At 56.9% G+C, this 24,202-nt stretch overlaps 1 protein-coding gene across 8 annotated transcripts in view; it reads right to left on the bottom strand.

The window, feature by feature from the left end:
* Nucleotides 1-24,202, bottom strand: part of IQSEC1 (IQ motif and Sec7 domain ArfGEF 1) — a 373,922-nt gene that overhangs the window by 21,132 nt on the left and 328,588 nt on the right. For all 8 annotated transcript variants that reach the window (XM_032333102.1, XM_032332690.1, XM_032333040.1 and 5 more), the window contains 4 exons: nt 19,079-20,328; nt 6,547-6,708; nt 3,594-3,716; nt 2,092-2,258 (listed from right to left, as the gene is read on the bottom strand). In XM_032333102.1, coding sequence (XP_032188993.1) covers nt 2,092-2,258; nt 3,594-3,716; nt 6,547-6,708; nt 19,079-20,328 — 1,702 coding nt within the window. The remainder of the gene's footprint in view (nt 1-2,091; nt 2,259-3,593; nt 3,717-6,546; nt 6,709-19,078; nt 20,329-24,202) is intronic.

The following is a 24,202-nucleotide window of genomic DNA, read 5'->3' as shown; positions in this document are numbered from 1 at the left end:
CCCAAGTTCCTGGCGGGAAAAGATGGGATTTTGTGGGAACAGCCTGGGCTTAGAAGACAGAACCAGCAGCTTGCTCTGTTGAGCAGGGGGGGATAACACCCCCCCACACAACCCCTGAGACTGCTGGGGATGGTCAGGTGCAAGGGCAGATATACACCGCAAAGCCACTGATATGAGGGCGTCTGTCTGGCAGTATCTGACCCAGGAACCCCATCTCTCCCCTGGCCTTCTTTCCTCTGGGCTAATCATTTCTGGCTCCCCTTGTTGTTCCCCATACAGGGAGGGGGTCCCAATTATGTGGGTGAGGTTTCCAGGCAGGAAAAAAAAAGTCATAGTCCAGTCACAAGACCCTTACACCCCCCTGGGCTTGCCAACAGCATATAGCGTACAGCCTGTATCCTGCGTCCTGGGGCCACGTGGGACTCTGCGAAGACCAGGCTCACGCTCAGCCCTGCGAGGAGTGAGGTCTAGGGCCGATGTAGGAGAGCACATCGCTGCCTCATCAAAGCATCTGCTGGTTGAGCTCATGCGCTCTGGGGCTGACTTGACATTAAGTAAGTTCCCAGACTCCTTAGCTTCCTAGAAACTCTAGCTAAGACCTGAACTCCTTGGGGCCCAGGCTCCCCCTAGACCGAGCAGAGGGCCACACATCCTGAGTGCTCAGTGCAGGGAATGGCCATCGCCTGGGTGGTCTGCACGGAGCCGGGCCCCTGGGCTTCCCTGACGCCCCAGCTGGGAAAAAAGGGCAGATCCTTCAGCTCTGGGTGGGCGTCCCCTTAGCCGGAGTGTTGCAGGGGTACCCACCACCAGGGGGCGCGCGAGGACAGTTCAAATCCCAGGAGGGTCCTCCTGTCCCAGGAGAAGGGGTGACAGAGCAGGGGGGCTTTGCAGGAAAAAAAAAAGGACAAGAGAAGTACATTTAAATGGCTCAACAAGCTCACAAAGTTGGACTTGATTTAAACCAGCTTTTTCCTTTCTTAAAAACACGACACCCTCAGGGGCGCCTGAGAGCCTCAGACAGTTAATGACTGACTCTTGATTTTGGCTCAGGTCATGATCTCAGGGTCGTGAGACTGAGCCCCTGTCAGGTTCCACGCTAGGCGTGGAGCCTGGCTAAGATTCTCTCTCTCTTCCTCTGCTCCTACCTCCCTCTTTCTCTCTAAAAAAATGTATGTGCTTGTGCGTGTGTCTGTCTATACACATATTAACGTGTCTGTGTACCTGACACGCTTTCTGAGGGGACCTCGGCCTGCTGCAGCTGCTGTTTCCCCAGGAGAGGGACACAGACCCTCCTCTTCCTTCCAGGGACTCCAGGCACATGAGGACATGCTATCAGCTAACACTGTGCCCCCTGGGAGACAGCTGTCCCCTTTTCAATGCCTTTCCTTCACAATGATACCAGGAAGGCCTCCCTTCCCTCTGCCTACTTTAGCACCTTAGCCTTAGGGCCTGGCCAGAAGCAGCTCTGGTGCTCTTGTCCACTGAGTTCATTTTTATAGTGACTACCTAAGTGCAGTGAAGGATATGGGCTTCCTGTTTATAGTGATGTTGGAAAGTTCCTCTAAAACACACACACACATACGCTGAGGCAGGTCCGTTTCATGAGGAACATCAAGCGTAGGAGAGAGGGGCACAGCAGTGATGGGGACAGTGTGTGCCAACCCCTCTGCCTGGTCCTCGCCTGCCTGGGGCACCCAGCACCAGGGCTCCTGACTGTGCTCCTTCACATTCCCTGATCTGGCCTCTGGGGACTGTAGTGGGTCCTCCCGTGCTGGGTCAAGGTTTCTTAGGCTGGCCCCCTCCATCCCAGCACCTCTATCTGTCAAACCCCTGTGCATCCTTCAGGAACAGGCTGAAAATGTCACTTTCTTCCCAAGTGAGGTTTGTGGCACCACGAGACCCAGTCAGTGCTCCCACCGTGTGTGTCACTGTTACAGTAGTCAGCCCTCTTCAGGGTCATTTGTGCTGTGTTTGTGGAACCAAGGCTCACCCTGGGTCCCCGCCCCCGGCTCTACGCTGTGCCTAGCTGGGCATGCAGAGGGCATTGGAGAGACAGCTGTATGCCGGAGCCCAGGGCCCAGGGCAGCTCACCTCGAAGGTTCTTGACGAAGTCCTCCAGCTTCATCTTTCGCTCAGGTTTGACGTTGGGGCTGTACATGTCTGTGTTGAGCAGGATGATGGCAAACGCCAGGATGAAAATGGTGTCTGGGTTCCGGAACTGCCGAACCACCCCGGGGTTGCAGATACAGTACCGCTGGCTGGAGGCCGGGAGAAGGAGCGGGATTAGGACCTCCTCAGTCAGGGCTGGACGTGGGTCTGCCCCTGCCTCAGGACAGTGCCGCTGCTCAGGCCCCGATGCTGAATAGCTGAGGCTGGTCACTGTGCTAGGAGCCTCGGTTTGCCCATCTGGTCAATGGGGGTAACACCCGCTCCTCCTTACAATAGTTACATATACTTCAGCCATCTGTCCTGTACCTGGCGAAGGCTGCTGAGGGGGAGGACTGCAGCCCCCCATCTCCCTCGGAATTGGAAGCAGCCCAGAAGGTGAAAAAGTTCCGGTCAGTAGGATATGAGCAGAAGGGATGTGGGCATCTTTAAGGCTGTACATTAAAGGGCAGAGTCCACTCTCTTCCCTGCCTGGAATGGGGGTGCAATGGTGTGTGCTGGACCTGCTATCTAGGACCTTGAGATGAGAGGAGTCTGGCTCAGGGAGGGGGTGGGTGAGGTGGGCAGACTGGAGAAGAGGAACCAGGGCATGTTATGACCAAGGCAGGAGCCATTGGAGCTCAGACCACCGGGATTCAATCCTGTCTTCTCCATTAATGCTGCTACCTCCAGGAAGTCCTCCTGGAAGGAAGTACCTGAACGACCCCCTCCCAGGGCCCCAGGGTTGTCCTCCTGCTGTGTCCTCATTCCCTACCTTGGCCCCACCGCTGGTGATGAGCCCTGAGGGCTGGGTCAGTGGCTGACTCTGTCTCCCACACCCTGCTTGGGCATGCGGGATCCTGCCCAGTCACTGTGCACACAGTCCTGGGAAGAATGAGTATGGGGTGGTAGCCGACCTTGACTGTGGGCTCTCTCTCGTGCCAGGCACTGGGCTAAGTGTGCACCCACACCCAAAGGGGTTTAGTTCTTCCACTCTAAGTTAAGTGTTTTTTGTGATCCCCACTCTATAGGCAAGGACACGAGGCACAGAGAGATTAAGTAACCCGTGCAAAGTCACAGAGTAAGTAAGTAGCACAGTGGGTGTTAAGAGCCAGGCCAATCGGCTCTGCAGCTTGTGTTCTGAGTCACTGTGTGAGATGGGCTGCCCTTTGTGAATGGGCAGTGACGACACAGACTGACGAATGGGTGATGCTCGTGAGGACCTGGAGGGACACAGACTGTCCCAAAGTCTGGTTCTAGAGATAACCAACACAGGACCTGGCATACAGAAGGGGCTACTTACTACCTCATCCTCCAGGCAAGTTCAGGGCCACCTGCCTTGGGGACAGGGCTGGAGGGGGGATTTGGGCCCTAAGCCATGGGCCTCAGAGCCCAGAACCTTCCCCTTCCTGACACCCTCCCATGCCCTGCCCTGCCCTGCCCCCAACCTGAACGCCTCGATGAGCCGCTCCACCTTCTGAGCCTCCCCTTGGACCCGGATGTGTGCCTGGAACTTCCTGAGGGCTTCATCTAATTCCATGGCGGAGAAATCCATCTCATCCACCACGCAGCTGAAACGAGAGACCAAGGCCCCATGAGGGTCTGCTGCCTGTGCAGTCCCTGCCGGCCCTCCTGTTGGGGGCAGAGCACCATGGGAGCCCATGCAGCGCAGGCTGTGAGCTGCCCAGAGCCAGGGGACCTGGCCGCCTCTTGTCCAGAAGGGCCCTCCACCTGGCTTCCTCCAATCACGGAACACTTCAGATTACAGCCCAAAGACCCCGCCCCACAGTGCTTCTGGGGGAGTCTACAGACCCCTGGAAACTATAGGAAAATGTTGCTGAAAATCTCTGTAATTTTTTTTTTTTTTTAAGATTTTACTTATTTATTTGACAGAGACAAAGATCACAAGTAGGCAGAGAGGCAGGAGGGGGCAGTGAGGGGGAAGCAGGCTCTCTGCCGAGCAGAGAGCCCGATGTGGGGCTCAATCCCCGGACCCTGAGATCATGACCTGAGCTGAAGGCAGAGGTTTAACCCACTGAGCCACCCAGGCACCCCTCTGTGAGTAATTTTCTACAGAGGGCCAAAGCCTGTGGTCTCTACTCAGGGCAGAAACGGCTTGCAGCATGCACATCACACAGGGTCCAGAATGCTCGTCCCTGCTTGAGTCTTCTTGCACTGACTGTGAGGGATGCCAGCCATGTGCTCCCATCTCCTCCAGGAGAAGGCAGAGGCTGGCCGCTGGTCTGTCGGGCAGTGACCGTGCACTGAGCCCATCTCCCCATGCCAAAGGGCCTGGGGAGAGCTGCCTGGGTTTTGCCAGCTGTCTTTCAAGGGGCCTCTTGGAGGACCTGTGCCATACTCATCTGCCAACCTGCCAATGGGAGCAGAGCCTGCAGAATCGGCTGGTAACTGGGTTTTGTCTGGTTCCCCTCATCCTAGCCCTGTCCTCCCAAACGCCGTGCTCTGTCCTCTGACCCAGATCCCTGGACAAAGAAGGTGGGGTCTGTCCCAGGGACCCACTCAGCAGGCTGTGGTGTCCAGTGGATCTATGTTTAACAAAGCCGTGGCCACCTCTGGGGGCACTGTGGAGGCCTCGGCCGTGAGGGGCCTCATCCTTGCTGCCAGGGCCCTTGCTCTGCTGGGTCTGATGGGTTTGGACATAAACAGTAGTGCCCCCGACCTTCTCTGAGAGCTCCTGGCTCTGGAGGAGCCATCCTTCAAGGCTGCTGCTGAGCGGGTGGGGGAGGGCAGGGGCCACACAGGGAATAATTTGCTGACTAGCCTCTGAGCTGGACGCCTGGTGTGGAGGGTCGGGGGTGTGTGGGGGGGTGAGGATTGCTGCTTCCTGAGGCTGCTGCTATTTTCTGATGGGGGAGAACAATGCACGGATTTCCTATGGACCAGCAGCTAGCTTGGGGGTTGGGGAGAGCCTGGGGGGAGCACAGGAATGGCTGCAGGGGGTGGGGGGCTGGCCCAAGACCGTCTTAGGCCCAAGCCACTAAGGACCTCAGCTATTTCCCCCTGAATTGCTTCCTGAGGCTGGTTTAAAAGGCAGGAGAGGAGGCACTAACTCTACAAACAAAGCAGCAGATCCCCCGCCCCCCCACCCAACCCCGGTTAAGGGCCAGAAAAGAAATGGCAAGTGGGGAGAAGGCAGCCCAGGTGGGCATGCCTGGCCACGGAAGGGCACAGACGCCATTCTGCTGGGTACTAGCTAGAGCAGCTGCCAAAGGCTGTGGCTCACTGCATCCTGTGCGTCTGTGCACATGCTGGGTATACGTGTGACTGAATAGGTACGTGTGCCTAGAAGTCTACGCGTGTGGGGGTGGGGAGCACCCGGGCCAGCCCTTCCCTGAGCCCGGGGTTTCCTCACTTGCGTAAGAGGCCTCAGGCAGCTGCCCACCTCCTCCCAGGGGCGGCTGCAGACATGGGCACACAGGTGGCCGTGGCCGGGCTCTTCCTTACAGCGAAGACGCCCGGCCCCAGGAGGCCCACTGCCCACCCACTTGGCTTTGTTCTCTGGATGATGCAAGGCACTGCCCTTGTTACTAATGTTTGCTGTCTACCCTGCTTTGATTCTGCTCCTGGTCTACATCTCGGTGTGTAGCTGCCTGGTCAGAAATACCCTCAATGATAGGCCTGGAGATTCTCCCCCAGGGCCCGGAGCCCCACTATTCCGTCCTTTCCCACAGCTTTGACCCCTCCTCTGTGAAAGGGGCTTAAGCGAGACCCGACACCCACACCTGTGTGTTTGAGGGTGACGCAGGGCCAGAACACAGTATAAACACAAGGGTCCAGCTACTGGGGGCCTTTCTACTTAGGGCAGTCTCAAGGAGGAATGGAGAGATTTGGGGTACATGTTCTCAAAACTGTCAGCGGTTTCCAGGGAGCAGGAAACCGGATTTTCTGCAGAGTTCCAAGTAGCTGGGAAGGTGGTGGCTGCCAGCCTTGGTTGGACTCTTACCTCTAGGTCTCCCAGCCGGGAGAGGCAGGAGAGAGACACAGGGGAGACAGGCACTGGGGTCCCTCTGGGCTCCTCACGCCGCACCCGGCCCCCGCCCAGCCCAAGGGCATGTCAGGACGGCTGGCAGTCAGGCTGGGAGAGTGAGCTCAGACCTCCAACCCTACTCCCCCACCCCGAGCATGGTGGTGGCTCGGCCCTGCTGGAGAGGGATGGAGGGGTCAAAGGTGCACGTTGGGGGACCTGCAGGGTCGATGTGTGAGCTATAGTGCCGGGGGGTGGATGCACGTGTGTACGCCCGGTAGGGGGTGACGTGCAAAACCACGTGGGGTGTCTGTGTGCATCTAGGAGCAAGGAAGAGCTAAGGGGTGGATTTAGGCCGTGTTCCAGCGGCGCAGGTCCGCACACCCGCCCCCACACCTCCCGGCCCCGGAACTCACTCGAGCACGTCCCGGTTGAACTGCTTCTGCCGGTTGCCCAGGAACTCGCCGATCATCTGTCTGCTGAGGCCCTTGCGCTGCAGCAGGAAGTGGGCGACCCCCACTGGTGTGTCGGGCACAAAGCCGCGCTCGATGAGGTACTGGACGCCCTTCTCAGGCTTCCTGGTGAGGGTGGGGTGAGAGACAGGCTCAGCCGTGGCTGCCCCGGCCCCTCCTGGCTGGCCCTCCTCCCTGAGGACTCTGGGTGCCCTGCCCTGGTCCGTGCAGAACTGTCCGACCCAGAACTGTGCAGACCCTGCACCAGGCGGAAGCTGGGACTGGGCCATGGGCCAGTGCGGGGCTGCTGGTACCGGGGCAGGGACCGTCCCACTGCCCCCCGTGTTCTGCACTGCCCCATACACCCCTTGGTGTAGAAGTCACTGCCCCGTGTTTCACTTGCAGGCAGACTGGAACCCCTTGCCCAGCACATCCTGGCCGGCCCTCCGCCCCACCGATAGCAAACTATCTTTTCTGTAAGGACTTCCTGAGTTAACACAGTTAGGTGCCTGGAACCACACGTGCACGAAGCACCATGGAAGGTTCTCACAACTAGCCCCAGCTGAGAGAGGAGAGGAAGTGAAGTTGCAGCCTTGACCCTTCCCGAGCAAAGAGGGTTTCTGGGACAGGCTGGGCTGGCCAGGCTGGGCTGGCCCGGCAGGGCTGAGGGAGTCCACCTGCACCCGGAGCCATGCGGCCTGGCTGGGCTGTGGTGGAGGGAGGCCCCCCTCATGGGCTCAACAAGGGCCCAGGCTGGCCCTTTCCTCCCTTTGGGCCTCTGTCCCCCTGCTGGTCTGTGGCATGGGCCAGGCTTGGCTGACCTCCTAGGGTCGTGCGAGGGGGTGACCTTGCACTCTTGGAAGGCAGATGTCCTCTGACAATCCCAGAGCCTCAGACGAGCCTGAGGAGCTATGGAACCCTGGCGGGGTACCCAGCACCCATTCGGGGGTGGCGAGGGGAGCTGGGCCCTCCCGCTGGGCCCGGCAGGTGGAGATCAGAGTTCTGATCTCCCCTAGCAGCCCAGCGGCAACAGTGGGTATCCACCTGTCCCCATAAACCACGTGGCTCCTGACTGACAGCAGCATCCAACACAGACTGTATTTCCACCTGCAAGCAAAAACAGGGCCCCCGCTGCAAGGTGACCTTGCTATTTTTAGCCCAGGATGACCACACACCCTAACATCACCTTCAGGCGTTCGGCCGGGAGTGGCTGCTGGCCAGCTGGGCTCTGGCACGGCTCCCCACTCCTTCCACAGACCCCATTCCTCCCTAGGATTCTGGTGTAGCCAACCAGGAGCCTCTCCAGCTGCTTGGCTGCTCACGCTCCCTCACGGCCCTGCTCCACGCCAGCACCCACGGGGCCCCAGCCTGTGCCCATTTCCCTCTTCCTCATCTTCGAGGTCAGAGGTCACCCCGGCAAGCCCACCGACGTCTTTTCTTTAGCTTACACGACGTTAACAGTAGGGATTCTGGTGAGCACACAGAAATTGGGGTAGCTCAATCTAGAATCCAGATTTCCAGCTTCTCTTGAAAAATCAGGCCAGCTGGCACTCCCCGGCCTGTGCTCCTGTGTGGCCATGACCAGAGTGCTGGGCTGGGCCACGCCACTCAGGCATCCCATGTTAGCCCCTTGCCTGGGGGCCCAGATCCAGTCCTGGCCTGCTTCCTTGGGGGCTGGCTGCTGTCCCCACTTGGCCCCCTCCCATGTTTACACACCAACGTCACACAGTATCTCAGACTTCAGGATCCGGGCTCCTCCGCCTGGGAGGAACAGAACACAGCAGAAGGAGAGTCTTACAAGGGGCCATGAGAATGCAGATTCTTCACAGATTAAGTACCCAGACTACTTTCTTGTTAGGTACTGCTCAGGATGACAGCAGTGATGCGGGCCGGTCAGGAATACCCCACAATGGCAGGCTCTAATCCTTGGTCTAAAGGACAAAAGGACTGAATCAATGATAGCTGGAGAGGAGAGGGAGGAGTTTCTGCAGGAAAATGAGACGCTTTCTCTGAGCAGGTGACACTGGGCGGTGACCCAAGTTCTTAGAGAGGTTTCTGGGTAGAGGCAACAGTGAACGAAAAGGCCCTGAGGTGACAAAGGGTTTTGCAGGATCGAGGACCAGCGAGCGATCTGGGGTGGCTGAGAGGAGGGGCCTTGGGGGAGGTCAGAGGAGAGCAGCAGGGTGGGTGGGCCGGATCCCACAGCGCTGTGCGGGCCACAGGGGGAATCTGGTTTTCCTCTTAGAGAAGCCCTAGTGTGTTCTGAATGGGGCAGTGATGGGACCTGACGTCCGTGCTCTGTGAAGGGCAAGGCTAGGTCTGAAGTGTGAGCTCAGCGAGGAGCCTCCCACAGGCATCCAGGCTGCAGGGCAGGGGGTGGGGAGAAGCACCCAGTTTCCCAACACTGCCTGAGGGTAGAGATGGCAATAATTACTGGTGGATCCAAGGTTGAACCCGATGGCTCCTGCTTCAAGTCTGAACCAAAGGTGGGAGGGACTGGTTCCACCCGGCAGGTTTCACGATGACGTCACAGGAGAAAGGAATCTGAACTCACTGGACCTTGACCAGTGACCAGGAGCTTGCCCAGCAACTGAGGCAAAGGATGGGGTGGCCGGAGGCACAGTTAAGGAGCTGGGGTCGGGGGTACGGTCCAGGTTGGGGGTCCAAGGTCAGGGTGAACGTGGTTCTCCAAGGAAGCTGCTGGATGGCTTTATGAAGGAGAGTGGTCTGGCCTTCACCAACCTCTTCAGCCGGTGTGCTGGACATCCGAGGATGTGAGTTCCCAGCCTGTGGAGACCTTGCTGGTCCCGTCCACCTCAACAGTGCAGTGAGGCCCCGAGTGTGCTCTTGGGGGCCCTGCCAGGCCTCCTAGATCCACCTGCTCCCTGCAGAGCTCTATGCTGACTCAAGGGGAACGTGCCCTAGGTCTTGCTAAATGTCACACACAGTGACCTGCTGGGTGAAGGGGGGCATGGGGAGGAGTCATTAGTGCTGGCCACCCTTGTGGCACTTAGGGGACCAGGTGACATACCACGGCCAATGCACTGTGAAAGAAGGGATGCATGGCTCTTCCTCTGGGAGCCATGGGATCCCTATGGTGCCTTCCCTTGCCACAGGGAACCAGGGAGCCCACTGTGAAATGACTCCCCTGATCTCTAGTCCCTGAGAGACTTGGTGCACACAGCACCTGGCCAGCTTGTGACAGATGCTGATGCGACAGAGGAATTAAGCTGTGCTGTGTCAGCATAATACCAGAGCCCACCCAGAATGGCAAAGAAGGGAGGTCTGGCTACGAAGCTGGGCCCCGGGGAATCTGGTTCCACCCCAAGGCAGAGACACAGTGATGGGGCTCTGTCTCCCTCCCCAGCTGTGGCTTTCCATTCCCTTCATTATGAGGGTGCTGCGGGACTTCTGTCTGGAACCCCAGGCCCTAAGGACTGAAAAGGACACAGATTGGGGTCACCTGGTTCCTATCCTGGGGTCCACCAAGGGCCTGGCTTACACAGAGCTTACCCAACAGAAGAGGAACAAAACGTGCCCCGGGGAAGGTATGCCTTTGCCGGCATCACCAGCACGGTTTTAAAACCTTCCAGGGGGGACGCCTGGGTGGCTCAGTTGGTTGGACGACTGTCTTTGGCTCAGGTCATGATCCCAGAGTCCCAGGATCGAGTCCCGCATCAGGCTCCCAGCTCCACAGGGAGTCTGCTTCTCCCTCTGACCTTCTCCTTGCTCATGCTCTCTCTCAAATAAAAAAATAAAATCTTTAAAAATAAAATAAAATAAAATAAAACTTTGCAGGGCCTCGCAAACCATGCAGGACAAGATCTAGGCTTTCTGCCCCTGGATTCACATCTTCATTCATTGCACAAACATCTATCAGGCACCTCTTCTGGGCCTGGGGTTGTGCTAGCAGGCCTGTGGCCCAAAGTCCCCATCCCTAGAGATGCCTGGGTGGTTCAGTCAGTTAAGTGTCTGCCTTTGGCGCAGGTCATGATCCCAGGATCCTGGGATCGAGCTATCGAGCCCTGCATTGCGCTCCCTGCTCAGCTGGAAGCCTGCTTCTCCCTCTTCTTCTGCCTGCTGCTCTGCCTTCTTGTGCTCTGTCTCTCTCTGACAAATAAATAAAATCTTATAAAGAAAAAACAAACACCAAGAACCCCATGAAAAACCAACATAGTCCCCATCCTTGAAAAACACCCTAGCTGGAGCGTGGTAAAGATGGAACATAAACTCCCAGGATACTCTCATAAACTCCCCAAAATACTCAGAGCACAGGAATCACAGGTATGTTCTCTGGAGCCAGAGGCCTGTGCTCAAACCCAGGCTCCACTTACAGGCTGGGTGACCAGGGCTGGGGTTACTTAATTTCCCTGAGCCTCAGCTTTCCTGTCTGAATAATGGGGCCAGAGATGGTGCAGACGGTGGAGGTACTGTGAAGGTTAAATGAGTCAATGCCCCTGAGCCTTCAAAAATATTGCCAGTCCTATGGCTCCAAGAGGAGGGTCAGCAACAAGGAGAAGTAAACCAAAGCAGGGGACCTGGAGAAGGTGTGGACTTCGGCTGGAAGGGGTGGGAGGGATGACCTGGAACGGCCTCCCTGGGGAGGTGACACTGACCTGGGAGCTGGGAAGGAGGACTCTGCTAGAAAGAATGGCCAATGCAAAAGCCATATTTGACTCATAATGCAAAGAAGGCACAGAAAGGTCAAATAAGTGGCCTCCAGGGGGCCAGGCGACAGAAAGTGTGCCAGGAGTCTCAACCCATTCCTCTGCTCCAAGAAGCTCTGCAAAGTTTCACTCAGCCCTCCCCACCCACACTGCGGCCGAAAAGCCCCGTCTGTCCTGCTGCTGGGCCAGTTTGCTTCTCTAAGGGCCTAGCATCAACAGGTGCCGAGGGGGACATTTGCACCATCTGCACCTGACCTGCCTCTGTGCTCTGGGCCCCACTGTAATGGGTCCTTGAAAAGCTTTAGCAGGACAGGCTGGAGTGGGAGAGGCCAAGGCTTGGCCCTACTGTGGGCCGCCAGGCGGGGCCGGCTTTGTTCCACGTCAGCTACTGATTCAGACTTGGCTGTGCCAGGCGAGCGCCTGCAGACCCCACCAGGGGCGGCTCTCATGGTCACCTCCTGTCACTGGGCTGCGAGCAGTCAGTGGGGACACTGAGCTGGTGGGGCCCTAGGGAGGGCAGTTACAGGGCGGGCACCGTGCTCCCGGTTCACGCACTTGCTAGAGCTCCAGCTGAGTGCTCTGCAGGCTCTTGTCCCAGCAGGGCTCTACAGGCTTCTCCTGTCCTTTCTAGTTACCCGAGCCATCGCGGAGACATGCGAATGGTCAGCAGCGAGCCGGCCTCCGGATTTCCCACCCCACCCACTCTGTCCCCCTGAGGACAGGGGGCTGACCTCACTCCCACCCTGGCTGCTCAGAGCCCCCCCGATCCTGCTGACCACCATGAGCAGTCTGGAGCAAGCCAGCAGGAGCCAATGAGAGAGGAGCAGCTCTTTTCTTGCCAGGGCTGCCGTGAGGCTGGACCCTGGGCTGGGGATAGCTGGCAGGCCTCCTGCCCTGGTGGGGCACTGGCAGGGAGCTCTGGGGAGATGGCCGGGAGATGCCCAACAGCTTTCCAGATCCAGACCCAGTAAGACCTCTGCTTCCACCAGTCTCACTGGGTTCCTGTCGCTTGCAGCGGAGAAGGCTCTGATGAACAGAGAACAACACAGGGTCTGTTTACCTGCAGGGCCCGTGGATCCTCTGTGGTGAGGGGACCAAGCTGTCCCCATAACGTCTCAGCTGACCACGGGAGGAGGGACTCACCAAGTTTGGTACTTGGACCCCTGTGTGCCTGGAAGCACCCTTCAATTCAGCGATCCGGGCTCAAATGCCCCCAGCGGCCTATGAAGGAATGACTACCTTCCCTCTGCTTACATACTTCCAGGGCCAGCAAGCTCACCACCTCGTCAGACAATTTCATGCAGCTCTGGTTTTTACAAAGCTCTTCCTGATGCCGGGAGCCCAAGCTGAACGAGGCTTGTCTTTACTGCAGAGAGAAGGTGGAGGAATCACCCTCCATCACGGCCAGCTGCCCTGCAGAGCCTGCCTTGGCTTGGTTTTCTTTCCCGAGAAACTGAGCACCAGATACCCCAGACCCAGGAGGCAGCTAGGGACTGCTAGGGCCAGGAGAGTGGTGAGGGTCACGGGCTGGATTGCAGGGGAATGGAAAGCTGGCTTCCTTCTTAGTAGCTCAAAGTGCTCCGAAGAGAGCTGATCTGTCAACTGTCAGCACTACCAGCAACAGCGAATAGCTCGCCGGAACCCTGGAGCCAGCATGTCTGGCTCTGTGGCCTCGAGCTAGCACCTGACCTCTCTGAGCCCTGGCTCCCTAGAGCCAAGTGTCATGGGGTCACCGTGAGGATTCAGTGAGCTGATGCACATGAAGTATTTCGCGCAGCGCCTGGGACCTAATACGTGTTTATATGGGCTGGCTGTCATCACTGGTGTTCTCATCACTCACAAGAAACACGTCATGCATGAGGAGCACGGAGTTGGGGCTATTGATCAGGAGCCCACCCACAGCTCTTCTGCTCACTGAGAGAGGCTGGCCCAGCTCTGTAGCCTCTGAGCCTGATTGCCACGCAGGTGGAGAACAGGTGACTGTCCAGGGATGCAGGAAGGGTGAAATCTCAGAGCACCCCGGATCATACCAGGGCTCTCTTCCTCCCTCTGCAGAAAGGAATGACACCATGGGAGCACCTGGCAGGCACCAGGGGCTGGGCCATGGGTGGAAGGGACCTCAGAGGGCCCCTTGAACAGCTCCCAGTCCAAGCAAGAGTCCCAGTACACCATCACACCAAGTGGTTGGTGAGGCCCTAACTTACATGCTCCTCAGAGATGGGGCGATCACTCCTGGTATGGGAGTACCTGTTTAATCACAGGGGAGCTCTGGGGACGAGTGCACTCTTTCAGAGGCGGGAGAGGTCTGGCCAGGTCTACCTGGACAAAACTGGCCTGGGCTACAGTCGCCTGGGCTCTGTCAGAGTGAGAGAGGCATGAAAGAGGAGAATGACGCAAGGAGACCCATATCCCTGAGCACATGTGTGAAACACAGGAACAGGGGACCCCATTAGGGCTGTTGGGGTACTGACCCGGGCTCCTAGCGCTGTGGTGGCCCAAGGATGACCTTGGCCATGTGGCCTCCTCTGGGTGGTGTGGCTTTTCCTCCCAAGCTCTCCATTTACCTCTGTGGCCCAGTGAGCTGACGGGGGGCCGTGGGGCCACACATGTAGCAGCCATTCCCACATGGAGCCGAGTGAGGTGGTGAGAGTTCCTGCTGGCCCACCTGCTGACTGTGTGACCTCAGACAAGACCCTCTTGGGATCTCAGTCCACCCATCTGTACAGTGCGGTTAATAAGAGTCTCTACCCCCCAGCAAGACAACTTGTAGAACAGTGTCCAGCACATGCTAAGCATATGGAACTATCAGCCACTGCCATGACCTCTGACTGTTCTGTCCACGGAACCACCCGTGGGGTCCTCCTACAGCCTGTGTTCCTGGAAGCCCCCAACCCTTTGTTCTGGGCACAGCAGCCCCAGCTGCCACCTAGAAGCAGCTCCTTGCTGGTGGGCCCCAGGAAAATTTCTCGGTTCCACTTCCTCTAAACCTCACCAGGCCCTGGGAGGCAAGAACCTTTTACCCATTTTCCAGATGTAGGCGGCAATGCTCCAAGAGAGCAAGGAGTTGCCATGTCCCTGCAGCTGGTGTGTGGCAGAGCTGAGGCTGAAAAGCTCTTGCCTCTAGTTCCTGGACCCCCACCCTCCCTCTGGGGCCGTGAGCTCCACGAGCAGCCTGGGGCCTGTGAAGAGCAGGTGCTTGGGGGAAACATCTGGATGTCAGGCAGACTGCTGCCTCCTCCAGGGGCCCCAGGGATGCTCCTCCTTGTCCCCCTCCCTCACGTTCTCGGGTCTCCTGTTTTGTTTTTCCTCCCCGCTCGCGGGCTCGCTTGCCCACTTTGGGTTCCTCATTCAGATCCTCCATGTACCCTATCTGGGGATGGGGGGTGGCTGAGGTTCTGTGTCGGGAAAGCCTACTACTGGAAGAGGGTGGGAACTGACAGCTATCCGGAGGGCGGGGTGGGCCTGGCGGGGAGGCTGGGGGCATGTTTCCCACAATGTCCATCAGCACCTGCCGCTGTGGGCCTGCCGTCCCACTCTGCCTCACACCCTGTGTGAAGCCAGACTTGCCGCTGCCTGTCCCTCAGTGCTCTAGACCAGCACTGTCCACGAGCACAGTCTGGGGCGGCCGAACTTCGCCAGATCTCTGCTGTCAGGCACGGGGGACACGTGTGGCCCGTGAGCACCTGCGCCATGGCTAGTGAGTGCCGGGGCCACTGGATTCGTGTTATGTTTCTGTGAACTTTAACCTCAGTAGCCCCCTGAGGCTGACTGCAGCACTGGAAATACACAGGCTCCCCCAAGTGAGTCTCGGAGCTGAAGGCAACACTGGTGACAAGTTGACGGGGTTGCTCAGGGGTCTTAGTGAGCGGATTCCAAAATCCATGTGGAAGAATCCCCGCCCGAAACAGCCAAGACAATTTTTACAAAGCCCAAAGGAAGGGGTTTTGCCTTAATAAGCAAACGCATGAGACCCCAAGTCTGCTGCTCGTGGAGGAATGGACAGGCCCTGTAACAGTTAACGTGGAGCTTTACAAGCATCTTCATTCTGTTCCCTGATCTGTCCCGGGCCCCTGAAACACAGCCTGGTGTGTGGCAGGCTCTCAAGAAATAGCTTGCTGAATGAATGAAAAGGTCCCATTCATGAGGAATTAGATGGGACTTCAAGTCCACGAAGAAAGGACAGATTGTTGAATAGATTGTTTGCAAACAACTGGCTAAGCTCTACAGAATAATAGAAGTTGGGGGGCGCCTGGGTGGCTTAGATGGTTGGGCGCCTGGCTTCAACTCAGGTCAAAATCCTAGGGTTCTGGGATCCAGTCCCGCATCAGGCTTCTTGCTCAGCAAGAAGCCTGCTTTTCCCTCTGCCTGCCGCTCCCCCTGCCTGTGCTCCCTGTCCCTCTACGACAGATAAATAAAATCTTAAAAAAAAAAAAAAGTTGGACCCCTCACATTATGTGGTTCTCCTCTCCAAAACAAATTTCAGCTTGAAGTCCTAAAGGGCATGGAAATACACTGAAAAAAAATTTTTTTAAAAGCTATTTATGATTTGAGGCAGAGCCCCTTTTAATTTTTATTATTATAATTATCACTATATTGATGATTTGGGGCAAGGCTCCTTTTAATTATTACTATTTTTAAGGTAGGCTTCATGCCCAGTGTGGAGCCCAAAGCAGGGCTTGAACTCACGACCCAGAGATTGTTACCTGAGTTGAGATCAAGAGTTGGACGCCTAACCGACTGAGCCATCCAGGTGTCCCTGGGCAGAGCCCTTTTTAAAATAAATAACATGAAAAGCCAAAGATATGAAACAAGAAAATACGAATTTAGCTAATTAAAATTAAAACCTTCCTGTACAGCATGGTGACTGTGCTTAATAATACTGGATTGTTTACCTGAAAGTTGCTAAGACAGTAGATCTTAAAAGTCTCGTGGCAAGAAAAAACAAATTGTAACTACGTGTGGTGAGGGATGGTAACAACTTCCTGTCATCATTTTGCAATATACATAAAAAACGGAATCATTACCTAGTACACCTAAAACTGATGTTGGATGGCAATGATCTTAATTTTAAAAACACAAAAAATTATAAGCACTTTTGTTAGATGAAAAAGCACAAAGTTAAAAGACATATATCTGAGAACCACTGAACCATACACTTTCTATGGGTGAATTTTAGGATACTGTGAGTTATAGCTCAAAAGAAAACAATTTTAAAGACAAATGACAGACAGAAAATGTTTGTAATTACAAAGTATCAGTATCCACAACAAATAAAGAACTACTGGTAAATCAACATGACAAATAGCCTGAGAGAAGAAAACGAGCCAAGAATATGAACTGGGGCCCCTGGCTGGCTGAGTCAATGAAGCATGTGGCTCTTGATTTCAAAGTGGTAAGTTCAACCCCCATGTTGGGTGTACAGATTACTTTAAAAAAAAAAAAAAAAAAAAAGACACATACAGATGCTCTATTGCTCCATTTTAGATGCTGGGAAATGCAAACTAAAAAGGCCAAGAGACAACAATGTCTACCCTTTGATTGGGGGTGGGGAGAGAACACAGTGTTGCCAAGCATGTGGGAGAACGAGGACCTCTCAGATCCAGCAGCAGAGAGAGGAAATGGATGGAGCTCCCCTTTAAAGGGTAAGTTTCCAGTGAAAAATGTGCCTACCTAAGCCTCCGTAATTCTGCTTTTAGCTAGCTTCTCTATAGACTCTCTTGAGAGTGTATGTAAAGACACTCCTTGTCCTCGATGGTTGGTAATTACGAGGAAGTGGAAGCAAGGGGCCAGGTCAATCATATGGCTAGCCCTACACCAGGGACCACTACAGAGCAGCAGGAGGGAGGGAGGTGGCCCATGCACACTGACGAAGGTGGGGTGGGGCGGGGGGCTGGATCTCCACCAGCAAGCGGTGCAGTAATATCCCAGTAAGATGATGTCCACAATCCCAGGCCGCAGATAATGTCAGCAAGGCCACAGCGGCAGCAGCTAACACTTGGAAAGGGCTTCCTTGGTGCCAGGTGCTGCTCCAAACACTTCACATACCTGCTTCCTTACAACTCACACCCTGTGAGGTGGACACTATTGGGCCCAGAAACACTGTACAGACGGAAGGCCAGGCTGTGGGCCTGGGCAGTCTCGCCGGGGAGCTGTGCTCTGAGCCATGGCTGTCTGCGGTTCCTAAGAGCGCACACATGCACGGAGTGAAGATCTGGGAGGAGAGACTCCAAAAACAACAAGAGCCTAAGGGAACGTTATCCTAACTGGAAGGCTCTCATTTTCTACGGGGAATACAGTCCCGTACTGCATCCGTAACTAAAAACAGAGCTAGAGAGCATCTACACAGACCAACGCTGGTTGGTGGAGGGACTGTTTTTTTCTGGCCTTCACCTGTCGACACGGCTGGGACTCCCATATCAGGGATGTGGTGGGCTTGGGCACAATGGGAGCCCCCAGGTCAGTTCAGCCCCCTGCCCAGGAGGGCCCTGACCTGGGTCTTTGAAGACCTGGGAGCTGGCCGTGCCCAGAAGCGGGTGGGAGCAGACTTCTGGGACAGAGCTCAGGATGGGCTCAGCAGAATATGGTCCTTTCGGCTAATGTGCTGGCTGGACACAGCTCATGCAGCGGTGAGGCTGTCCCTATGTGCTGTGAGACGTGAGCTGATGGGGGTCTCAGGAGAGAGCTCCCAGGCAGATGCAAGGTCTTTGAGATTCGAAGTTCTCAGCTGAGTGAGGACCAGCGACCCAGAGCCCTCTGACTGCTTGCATGTAAAGGTCCTGTTCCCTATACCCTCTTTGAGTCCCTGGAGACAGTACAGCACTTCCACCTGTAGCAGGGATGGCTCAAAAGTGCCCCCCAAGCCTCCCTCCATCTCGAAGAGGAAGCAGAGAGTGGGGAAGTGCAGCGGATGCCTGTCAGTTGCCACAGGGCAGTCTGGCCGTGTCCCCAACCTTGGAGGAGTCAGCGCCAGGCTGATGTCCGATGAGCCCCAATCCCAGAGGCCCTGTGGATGGAAATGATGTGAAATACGATGTTTAATAACCAGAGCCTGCCGGCGTCCCTTCCAAGGGAGTGTGCGGCCCTCCTCCCCTTCCGCTTGCTATTTTCGGCCGTGCTAAGAATAGCCTGCTTTAAATACCCGTCTCCCTCTTTAAATCGGTGCTCAGGACTGCCCCCACAGCACCTTTCTAGAACTCCCAGCGGGGAGCAGTCCCTCAACAGACCCAATTCACACATCCACCACAGGGACCTTGCTGAGACTTCTGTTAGCACCAGGTCTCTGTCCTGCCTCCCCCGACGCGTGCCTCTAACAGCTGAGCCTGCCCCAGCCCTGGGAGATCTTGCTCAGACACGGACCCCATCATGCACTTGCCCAAAGACCTTCGTGCCCCTTGTCACCCAGCGAAGCCAATCCAAACCCCCGAGCCTGGTGTTCCCAACCAGGCACATTACGCAGCGCCGTCAGCCTGCACATTCACGTTTCCTGAGAAGCTACTGTGGCTGGGTGCTGCTCTAGGTGCTCACAAGGCCCTGAACTCCTGTCCCTGTGTTGCTCTATCACAGAGAAACCCCTCATTTGGCTGCTGCTCAGCCTGTGAGCCTTTGCTCTCCCCAGGACAGGGTCCGCAGGTGGGGGGGCCGGGCCCACCGCTCACCAGGCTCCAATCTCCTCTATGACAGCATCACTGTGCCAGATGCTGGTAGAGGCCCCGCTAGCACAAGGCCCCACCCTCACACATATGCTTTTAAACCCTCAGTGTGTGCAAAGGCCCTAGGGCATGAGAGCAAGGCCCTTCCCGTGTGCTCCTGCAGGGCCGGCAGGCACTCACTTGTTGAAGAGATTGAGGCCGATGCGATAGTGCCTCTTGCGGATGACATCGTTGCTGAAGGCGGGGGAGTCCCAGCTGTTGCGGGTCTCCTTGTGGTAGGTCTGCTTGCTGAGCGTCTGCTCCCTCAGGCTGTCCCGGGACGACGACTCGGAGCTGCAGTTGATGGTGTCGTTGGAGTTGGATGTGCTGTTGATGCTGTCGTTGTCCCCATCCGAGTAGTCGGACTCCGACTTGCTCTGCCTGTTGGCCGAGCCGTTGATGGCCAGGTGGCTGTCCAGGGGCCGGGGGGGCCGGGACCGCAACTCTGGCTCCTCCCGGGGGAGACTCTTGGGGGGGCCGCCCAGAGGGCCGTGCTTGGGGCTGCCCTGTGGCCCGCCCAGGCTGCGTTCATAGGCGCTCTGCCTCTTAAGCGAGCCACGGTCCGAGCGGTCGCTGAGGTCCACGGAGCTGTCGCTGGGCGGCTCGATGGTGAGCAGCGGGAGGTGCTCCACCCGCAGCCGCTGCTCCGGCCGCTCGAGTGACGGTGTGCTCCGGCAGCTGGTGTCCGTGTCCCCCTTGTCGTCCTTGTGGGCCAGAGCCCAGTAGTCCTGTGCGGCGCCCCCAGCCCGCAGCCGCAGGTCCGACTCCGTGCTGGGTGGCCGGTGCCCTGCCTGCGAGAGGGGCAGGGGCGGTGACAGCTCCTCCTCGTCGATGTACAAGGTGACATCACTGTACGAGGCCGTCATCTCGTCCAGTTTGTGGTGGTCCACGCTGTGCAGGGCCGGCTTGGGCTCGGCGTCCCGGGTCCGCCCTGCGTCGGGGGCTGGTGCCTCCTCGGCGTGCAGGCTGCGGCAATTGAGGGCGTCGTCGATGGACTCCGCCAGGGACTTTACCTGCCTCGAGAAGGCGTCCTCCAGCTCCGTGATGGCATCCGCGAAATCGCTGGACGGGGCGGGAGACTTGAGGGTGGGAGGCTCGCCAAGGTCGCCGCACTCAGACGGCACCAGGGCCCCGAGCTGAGAGCCATCATCAGTCACAGAGACCTGCTTGCCCTCGAAGTAGGAGCTGTGCACTTTCTCTGGGCCCTCGAAGGAGAACTGCATCCTCATGTTGGACAGCACGATGCGGCGTGACATGCGGTTCTCCGACATGGAGCTGCGTAGGCGCTCGAAGTTCTTGTTCATCTGGTACTGGCGGAAGGCCGTCTGGATGGTGCGGGCCGCATGGCGGGTCACGAGGCGGCCCCCATACTTGCGTTCTAGCATCTCCACCTGGTTGGGGGCAGGACAGGACATTAGTGAGCTCAGCCCCGTGTGCGTTCAGCCCCGTGCGCTGCCAGCGCAGCACCACACCCACCCACGGTCATGTCTGCCACCCAGCTCCGTGGCTGCAGCAGCCAGGAAGGCCTTGGCACATCCCAAAGTTGGTTATGACAACTATGGAAGCAAGCCTGTGGGGTTGCCCAGAACAGGGGTTCCCTGGGACCAAGAAGATGGAGAAACCCCCTGTTGAAGGGAAAGCAAGGATGTTCCCTGCACGACCTCCCAGAACCTTTGAAAGGTGGAGTGTTTCCAAATTTCTTTGGACACAGAAGCCTTTGGCCCCAGCATGTCTTGTGGCCTGGGCTTTAATGAAACAGCGAGATGCTGGAGGAGGAGCAGAGGGGAAGAACCCGAAGCATGAGCAGGTTAAGGGACCAGCCAAAGGTTTCAGTGAGATCCTGGACCCGGACCCTTGGTGGCAGGCTTTGGGACTTACTTCCTCCTTACCGCAGTGACCTCGAGCTCTTACCAGCTAGTGGAGGTGGTGGTGGGGGGTGTCACTGAGTTTCAGGGAGGCTGAAATAATCACCTTAGTGGGGAGCAGTGGGGAGCAGGCTTCAAGGTCACATGCCCAGGCTATAAGCCTGGCCCTGCCCCTCGTTAGCTGCGCCACTCTGAGCAAGCCTTGGGGCTGTGCATTTCCTGTTTCCTCATCTGTAAAGTGGGGACGGTACTCAGCCCTACCTCGTAGGACTGTGGTGAGCACCTGATGAGACGGACACAACAGCTTAGCTCATGCCAAGCATGGGGACAGCTGGGCCTAGAAGACTCTCAGCTGCGTTCCTGGAAGATGTTGATGGTTTGGGGGGTCCTCGACTCCCCTCACTGGACAGATGGGGAGACTGAGGCCCAGAGAAGTGACTCAGCTCAGAGGCAGAGGCCTCCAGACTCCAGAGCAAGCACTTATTCTGCCACCCCAGGTTCTGATGGCCCCTCTTCGTGGTGAGGTACAGAGACGGGGCCGGGCTATGGGCAGGTGGCACTGTCTGGGACTCCTCCGTGTGACACCCAGACTCCCAAAGCCCCGAGGCTCACTCCAGCCCTTGGTAATCAAGGACAACCCCGAGGACTGCTTCCTGTGCCATGCTCCTGAGTGAAAATATGCCCATAAAGTAGGAGGCTACCCTGTAGGAAGCAAAGAAAATTCAAGATAAGCAACTGGCTTCTCCACCAAGCCAGGGCTCTTGGACTGCTGGACAGAGGGGGTGCCTGATGAAAGGGCCAGGAAAAGCCTGAGGCCTTCAGGAGGAAGGCACTCTTGCGCCAACGAGGCAAAGCACCACCCCCTGGCCTGTCTAGACCCCACCTGCTTATGCTGTGCCTGGCATCACACCAAAGCTGGTGGCACAGAGAGATAAGGTCCCTGCCCTCCAGAAGCAAAGATAAGGTCCCTCTCCTCAGGGAACCAGGCAGATACACACACCTCACTGAAAGAAAACCAAACAGACACTGACCAAATCCACACTATGGCCCGAGTTGCGGGAGAGGGTCACTCAGAGCCACTGTGGGGCGGGCCAGGAACAGAGGGCTTGGGGCCTCACGTACCCTGGTGCCAGTCCTGGTCCCTTCACTTCCTGGCTCTGGGAGGCCACCCATGTCAGGGACACCGGCTCTCCCTGGACACTGAAAGCGCCAGCTCTCTGGGGCCCGTGAGAGAGGGAGCAGCAGGCTGGACAAAGCGGCTCCCTTCACAGCAGGAGAGGGTAATGTGTGTGCATGTGGGGGGAGGGGGGTGGATCAAAATGACTTTTCTGGGCCCAGAGTCAGCCAGGGTGGGTCTGTTTTTTCTCTTGCCCTGAAGTTACTGAACACCATCCAAAGAGATGACCTCACTTCCACATCTGTAAGCAGACTCTGTTTTTTGGGGGTTTTGAGTGGAGCTCTGAAAGCCGACGGGGCCGATAAAGGGCCCAAGGCTGAGTTCTGGGAAGCCCCCCTCCTCCGCCCTTCAAGGCCGGTAGCCTGGCCCCCCTCATGTCGCCTTCAGGGGCAGAGTCATGATACCAGGGCCACCAGCGTAAGGCCCAGGGCTCACTCAGGGCTCTTTCTCTCCTGCTTACTAGGGGCCTAGACAATTAGGCAGGGACGCTGTTTGTCTGAGACCAGCTTCCCAAATCTGGGGGAAGGGTGAGGGGGGTGAAGAGCGACCTTGGAAAGGCAGGAATTGGCTCTGCGTTGTCGTCAAAGCCCCTCTCAGTCCCTCCTTCCTGGTCTTCCCTGGAGGACACACACCGACCCAGGCCTGTTCTTACACAGTCCCCAGACTCATGGTGGTCATTCCTCCTCCTGGGCCACAACGGACCCGAGGCCCAGCCTGAAAGTTTACTGGGGTGCAGGGGAGGGAATCCAATTTATATGTGCTCACCTGCTGTATGTCGCCTTCACCCGATACTCACAGGACCTCCAGCCTGTAGAGCAGCCTTGGCATCCCCCTTCTCGGAGGACAGAGGCTCTGGGAAGTAATGTGACATGGAGATGACCCCTAGCCCTCCCTCTCTCTTTAAAAGGATGCGTCTCAACAGCAGGGGAGGGACAGGGAACAGATAGGAACACCCTTCCACAAAGCAGAACTAGCAGCTCTGATGACTCAGGACTCCTGCTCTCTTTGATAGGAAACCACCAGAAGGTGCAGAGGCCCTGAAGCCAAAGGGCTCCCTTCACTAAACGGGACTTTTGCTTACTCGGCTTTAATCTTCGTGGAATTGTGTGCCCTACTTTCATTGGGCAGTTCCCATATAGTCTGTCCTGTTCCCATTCTTGCTTTCATTGCCGGGAAGCTCAACAGCTCAGTAGTCCTCTCATCTTTTTACCACCTCTTCCTTGCCACCCTTGTTCTGCCTCAGGGCCTTTGCACCTGGGGTTACTGGTTCCTGGAAGGCCACTTCCTTCAAACGCTCAGTTCAGATACCACCTTGAGGAGGCCTTCCCCACTCTCCTTATCCAATGCTGTCCCCTTCCACAGCCACCACTTCTTCCCCCAATTTCGTGATCTCTGGGGTTTGTATCACGCTCTGGAATTAAACTGTCTTTATTGCTAACTTGCTTGTGGGACCATCTCCTGGACCAAAGTGTCAGCTCAAGAGCTGGGGCCTCACCCTGTCCACTGTGGACTCCCCAGCACCCAGCACAGTGTCTGGCACACACTGGGTATTTGGTGAACATGCATGGGATCAGAATGACCAGCTGTGGCCCCAGTTAGGCCATATGAACCAAAGGATTATCTCCATAGGCCTCTGTGGGGTCTTCAACTTCCTCACTTCTGTTTCCCAACGCTTCTGCTGGAGGTCTTTTACTACCAACTGCTTCCGATTCACTTTGGATGTGGGTGTAAGTGATCAGAGGAACAGAGGTGGTCTTCCCCTGTGGTGGGCCTGGCCATGGAGCCAAGTGCCATGATGGGTAGGGGGATGGGGGCACTTTCTGCTCCCACAGCCCAACAGGGGGTCCTCTGTAGAAGGATGGAGAGAATCAGGGGTGAGATAGGTAGCCTGAGGACAGGGAGAGGAGGGGCTGGTAGGAGACTTTGTTGGGGGCAGAGGGTTGGGAGGAGGAAAGACCCACCTTGGGCAGCGCCCACATGGTTCCCGGAAGTCAGGTGCCATGACAGGCCCAGACGCTGCTCCGCAAAAGACAAATAGGAGCAAACAGAGGGTGGCAAGGTAAGGGGTCGATGTGACCACCTAGGACTCATAAGGAGATGGCCCAGGAGCTGGGGGAAGCTGGACAGATAAGCCTGACTCCCCCAGCTCCTGTACATCTACACAGCTGCTTGCCATAGCCTGAGGGTCTCCTGAAGCCAGAAATGTCCCTTCAGTTTCACCCA

This window comes from Mustela erminea, chromosome 1 (genome assembly GCF_009829155.1).
Source record: "Mustela erminea isolate mMusErm1 chromosome 1, mMusErm1.Pri, whole genome shotgun sequence".
In the NCBI taxonomy this organism is placed as follows: domain Eukaryota; kingdom Metazoa; phylum Chordata; class Mammalia; order Carnivora; family Mustelidae; genus Mustela; species Mustela erminea.
Note: the sequence above shows the minus strand (reverse complement) of the source record. Positions and strands in the feature narration are given on the sequence as shown.